Source organism: Penaeus chinensis, chromosome 5 (genome assembly GCF_019202785.1).
Source record: "Penaeus chinensis breed Huanghai No. 1 chromosome 5, ASM1920278v2, whole genome shotgun sequence".
Lineage (NCBI taxonomy): Eukaryota > Metazoa > Arthropoda > Malacostraca > Decapoda > Penaeidae > Penaeus > Penaeus chinensis.
The window spans coordinates 38,049,062-38,054,061 of record NC_061823.1 but is presented as its reverse complement, the minus strand read 5'-3'; the positions used below and the strand labels follow the sequence as shown (position 1 = coordinate 38,054,061).

The 5,000-nt window shown below is 34.6% G+C and overlaps 1 protein-coding gene across 1 annotated transcript in view; it reads right to left on the bottom strand.

The window, feature by feature from the left end:
- Positions 1-4,516, bottom strand: part of LOC125025726 (39S ribosomal protein L19, mitochondrial-like) — a 14,204-nt gene extending 9,688 nt beyond the window's left edge. The window contains exons 1-4 of the mRNA XM_047613885.1: positions 4,446-4,516; positions 2,622-2,736; positions 1,356-1,480; positions 79-213 (exon numbers count right to left, since the gene is read on the bottom strand). Of these exons, the coding sequence (XP_047469841.1) occupies positions 79-213; positions 1,356-1,480; positions 2,622-2,736; positions 4,446-4,497 (427 nt within the window). The 5' untranslated portion in view covers positions 4,498-4,516. The remainder of the gene's footprint in view (positions 1-78; positions 214-1,355; positions 1,481-2,621; positions 2,737-4,445) is intronic.
- Positions 4,517-5,000: the final 484 nt, after the last annotated feature.

The window sequence follows — 5,000 nt, the reverse complement described above, 5'->3', positions numbered from 1 at the left end:
GAATTAAATAGAAAGAGAAAAAGATACAGAGAACAACAGAGAAAAATAGAAAGACAAAAAGATAAGAGAGAAAGATACCTTGATGATCAATGACATTCCTCAAGATGAACCATGCCCTGAGGCCAGACCCTCCTCTCTGGATGCAGATTCCCACAAATCGGTTAGTCTTGCCAGAAGCATTAAAGTCTGCGACAGTTACAGCCATAATGGAGCCTGCAACATCAAAGAAATATTAGTAAATATTGCACAACAGGTTTATAACTATGTGCATAATCAACTTACAATAGCTTCTACCCCAATGAATTGTATCAATACTAATCATTTACAGTAATTCTTCTGGAAATATACTTGAATAAACAGTAAAAACATATTCAATTTATCATAATTTTTTTAGAAAATATCTACAACCAAAAATCTTGAGTAACCCTTATGCAGAAATAATAAACAATGACTGTACCAAATGGTCCATCGCTAACCTCCAGTGGCTAGAGTCTAACTCGAGGTAATTTGACCCATTGGAACCACGTTTTGTTATTTCATTACATATCAAGGAGTCAATTACCACATTCACTCAAAAATCAGGAGAGAAAAAAATTACCCCTTACCCTGGACTCTGGAATATTTCACTGCTAAAAGCCTTTGGTTAAAATTAATCCATCAGTGATGGTATTTGAAATCTCTCGGCATCATAGACTCCAGTGATTTCTGATAACCATCCTGCCACTGAGAGTGGGAATCAGCTACATGAAGCAGAACTTTCCACTCAATGTGCCCTAGCGGGTCGCCACGCATATAGCCATACCAACAGATCAAGCTGTTTGTTATGGCAAATATACATGTGACCCAGCAGTAACAGGTTAAAAAGTGATGTTGAAAGCAGGAAATTTCAATAAAAATAATAAAAAAGCTAATATGTGCTCACACACCACACCAGGTGGATAGGCTAACGGGATAACAATATTAATAACAATAAAAGTAAAAGCTTTTTTTCAAAAAATTATAAGGAACGTATGATGAGGTAGGCCTCGTTGATTCCTTGGTGACTAGGGGCTTATGGTGCCAACTATGTGAAAAAAATTGACTAAAATCACGGTGGACATGGAACATAGACATATCATACCAGCATTAGCTGATTGGTTAATTTCATAACTAGTCTACAAATACAATCTTATTTAGGCAAATGAGCCACCATGAAAAGAAAGAGAAATCATAAAACGTTAAAAACAATTACAATCAATAAAAGGTCTTTTTCTGGGCAAGTTGAGAAAAAAAAGCACTTCTTGTCATAAAAACAGAAAACAATGTAGAAGAAAAGGAAAAAGCAAGGTAAATACTTGATGGTTTCTCTAACTTACCAACATAAAACTCAGGAATCTCCATGATATTTCTGCGATTCAGCATGTCTCGGCGCTCCAACTTTTCTCGGAGTCTGTTCCTGAACTCTGGCTTTGGGTCTGGTATGAACTCGGGGAACACCACCCTGAAATATATATGTGTAAGTTCATATATATTGCTGGGATGGCATGATCTAAATCAAAAGATTTACAACATAATTTTCTTTTCTAACTTATATACATTACCTATGTCAAAATAAAAATTCTTTACATTTATCACCAAATAAACTGTTACATAGATATGTCTCAACGATAGTAACTTAGCAGAATTCTAAAGTAAAGCATAGATCATGTTGGATATTATTATATACAATTCTCTTACTATTGTTTGGTGTCTATATGTACTTTAAACTATGTAAAGGTTTATTTTGAATCAATAAAGTGGCTTTCACACATCCAGACACAAAATTAAATCACAGACTCTCACAACCATGTATTACAAAGTTAAATTTGTCTGTAATGGACAGAATGACTGGAAATAAGAGACTTTTCATCTATGGTATTACCTTCGCAAGTTGATAATAAGAAAATTGTGCAACACATAATTTGTTATACATTTATAGAAAAATGTAATGGCACAATAACAATTAAAGAGAAAAACTACACTCATTAATACATGAAATAATCTCTGCAGGCAAAAAATAACATCAGAAATGAGTAAGTCTATGGTGATTGGATGGGGGTCTGGGGACAAAGCCCTTGGGTTCAGGAAGGTTTTTGGTTCACACAGCAATGTCTGTGGATAATGCAGGAATGACTGGAGTAATAGGGACTTAATCTCAAAGGAGTAAACATTACCAATACTTTCATTCATATAATAGGTGATTGAAAAAATAAGATGCATGCATATTACAGGAATGATAATTTAGACAAGGAATAATAATTGCAAGACTAGATAGCTGTGTGACTAAATAATTACCTGCATCAGAATGGCATTAACTTCATCTCCAATGAAATAAGCATCATACATATAATATACATGTACCGTATCAATATCTAATAATCTCTTTAACATCAACTCTACTTGATGACTTATATTATAATTCTTCATGCATACACTAAATGTTATACTGATATATCAAATGAGTGCAGACTGACAAACTAACAAATGACAGAATAAAATAGAAGGCCAATATATGCCTAGCATTTGTTTTGATTTAATCAGACATTATTATTCTAGAGATTATTGCTGTACTTAGAATTGGGATAAAAGTTACAAATCTTTACCGAAAGTCATGAGGAACCTCCGCCTTTTTCTCACCCCCATGATCTTTGTTTGAAACATAGGGAGAGACTTTGGAGGCCACCGTCCACACTGATCGTCTTGCATTTACATCCAAGCCTGCCAGAAAATAGATATATTAATAAAAGGACAAATACAAAATGACTATTAGCAATATCAAATACATATAAATATATTAACAATATAATGAATAAAGAGACAGAAAAGAGGCTAATGAATCAATTATTCTAATCAATAAAAACTTTTAACATATCAACCTCTGCTCAGTCATTTCTAAATAGAACAAATACTAATACAACAAAATAAGCATAAATTCAAATATAAGCTAAAATACTTTCTTTGTTTATTGCAAACACAATTTCAAAGAAATGACAGTACTAGCAGGATGATTTCTCTGGTTTTTGCTTCTTCTAAGCAATGTATGGCCAGCAATAGGTTTCAAAAATATACGGAAAAAAAAAAAAGTTAACCTTTACTTCTTGAAGGAACTATTATAATCAGTAATAAGATGTAATTCTGTTTTTAAAATATACAGATAACAGAAAGCACATTGGGAATTTAGTTCTATTTCTCAGAAATGGGTAAATCTTTATGGTATAGATACAATAAAGTTGGGCAAATTGAAGATGATATTCTTGTAGAAGACTAAAACATGAAGTCGTTTGTACCAGAAATAATCTGCAGACATGAATGGTAATGCCATAAATAAAGGAAAAATAATCACAGAAAGTACTGCCCGCAGCCCAAGTTCAATTGGTGCTTCTGAGTTTCAGCCCTCTCTTGCTGTGCAAGCTGAAGTGAAGAGAATATTTCCCAGGTGATGGTGGGTGGGCACAGTCCCCATCAACCCTCCCCTCGGGCAGTGCCCAAAGGGCACGTCCAGTCATGGCAACTTAGTTTCTTGAATAAATTTTGTGATGGAAGTTGAGATATTAGTCTCACACGAGTGCATCAGCACTGTAAAGAATTACCCAGAGATGTTTGACTTTTATGGAGTAGAAACTGAAATGGTCTCATGCTATATAAAGGTTCCATACACCAACAACACCATGACTGTGGACCATCATTTAGCAACTAGCATGGCCTTTACACTTAAACACTCCAATAAAGACAGGCAAACCTCCACCACTTATATTCTGGCTAAATAGATGGTAAGGTAATTCTCTATATGCATAAAAGCCTACATGCCAAACCCAACCCAAACTTGGACAGCTTCCTTGTTTACCAGCAAGTTACCAGGCAAATGTACAATCTCATTTTGCCAGAATAAACTACTGAAAAACGGATGTCCTTTCACTGGAGTGTTGCAGACATGGAAGCTAAAGAAAGGGCTTGGGTCACAGCAGAGGATATCTTCGTAAAGGAACTTTAAATACCCTATATGTCTGCCAAGATTATTAGATATTACAGTTTTATATATATCATTCATGAGCATTACCCTGTTTCTCCATCTCCAAGCCTCATTCGATAATTTACAAAATAAACTCTACTGGTAAATTCCTGGGCACTCTGTAAGTTCAAGCTTGAAAATCATATAAATTCAACTCTCTATCCATCCTTCTGTAACTGAACTAAACTTGAATCCTGTGGAACTGGGAGAATGCAGGTTTAATCCTGTTTAGTAAATAATGTAAATGATAATAAAACAAATTTCTGACACAAATCAGCGAAGGACCCTGAGGGCTGAACTTGGGTAACTGTTTAATAACTTTTCTAAACGACATTCTCCCGGTCATCTCCTCCCAATCACTCTAAATATATCCATTTCTTCATCACAATGCATTAAATAAAGATATTATATCACAAACCAGCTAATTTCCTGGCCAAAGAGAGGACTCCTTGCCTTGCAGTGCCGGCCATGATGTTGTTTACATGGACACCGTTGCCAAAAGCCTTTAGCCAAGGAACTCGAGTATAAAATGGTGTTTTAAATTTTGTTGTTGCCTTGTAGGTATCTAATTTCTTTGTTTCATATTCAGATCTTTATATGAATATTAAAGAAAGTGATATAAAGGTTTTACTTTGAAGTGTGCTTCAATATTGCAGACATGATATAATAATCTTTTTTCAACCAGAATAAAAATACTTCCTCTGATCTATAAATGATACATATTTGTCATCTAATTTCATATCAAATTCATGGAATTTCGATTATTTTCAACCTATTACGAAATATTAAGATTATATTGAGGCTCACATAATCATCTATGTCTGGTAACACTGTCGCCAGCTCTGCCATCTGGTGAGTTTTTCCTGAAGCGTCCGTTGCCATAACAACAAGGACGCTTCCTAAGGGAACAGTGGACATTTACAATGGAACCCATTATCATCATATGCAGATAGAAATCAGCAACTTAATCGGT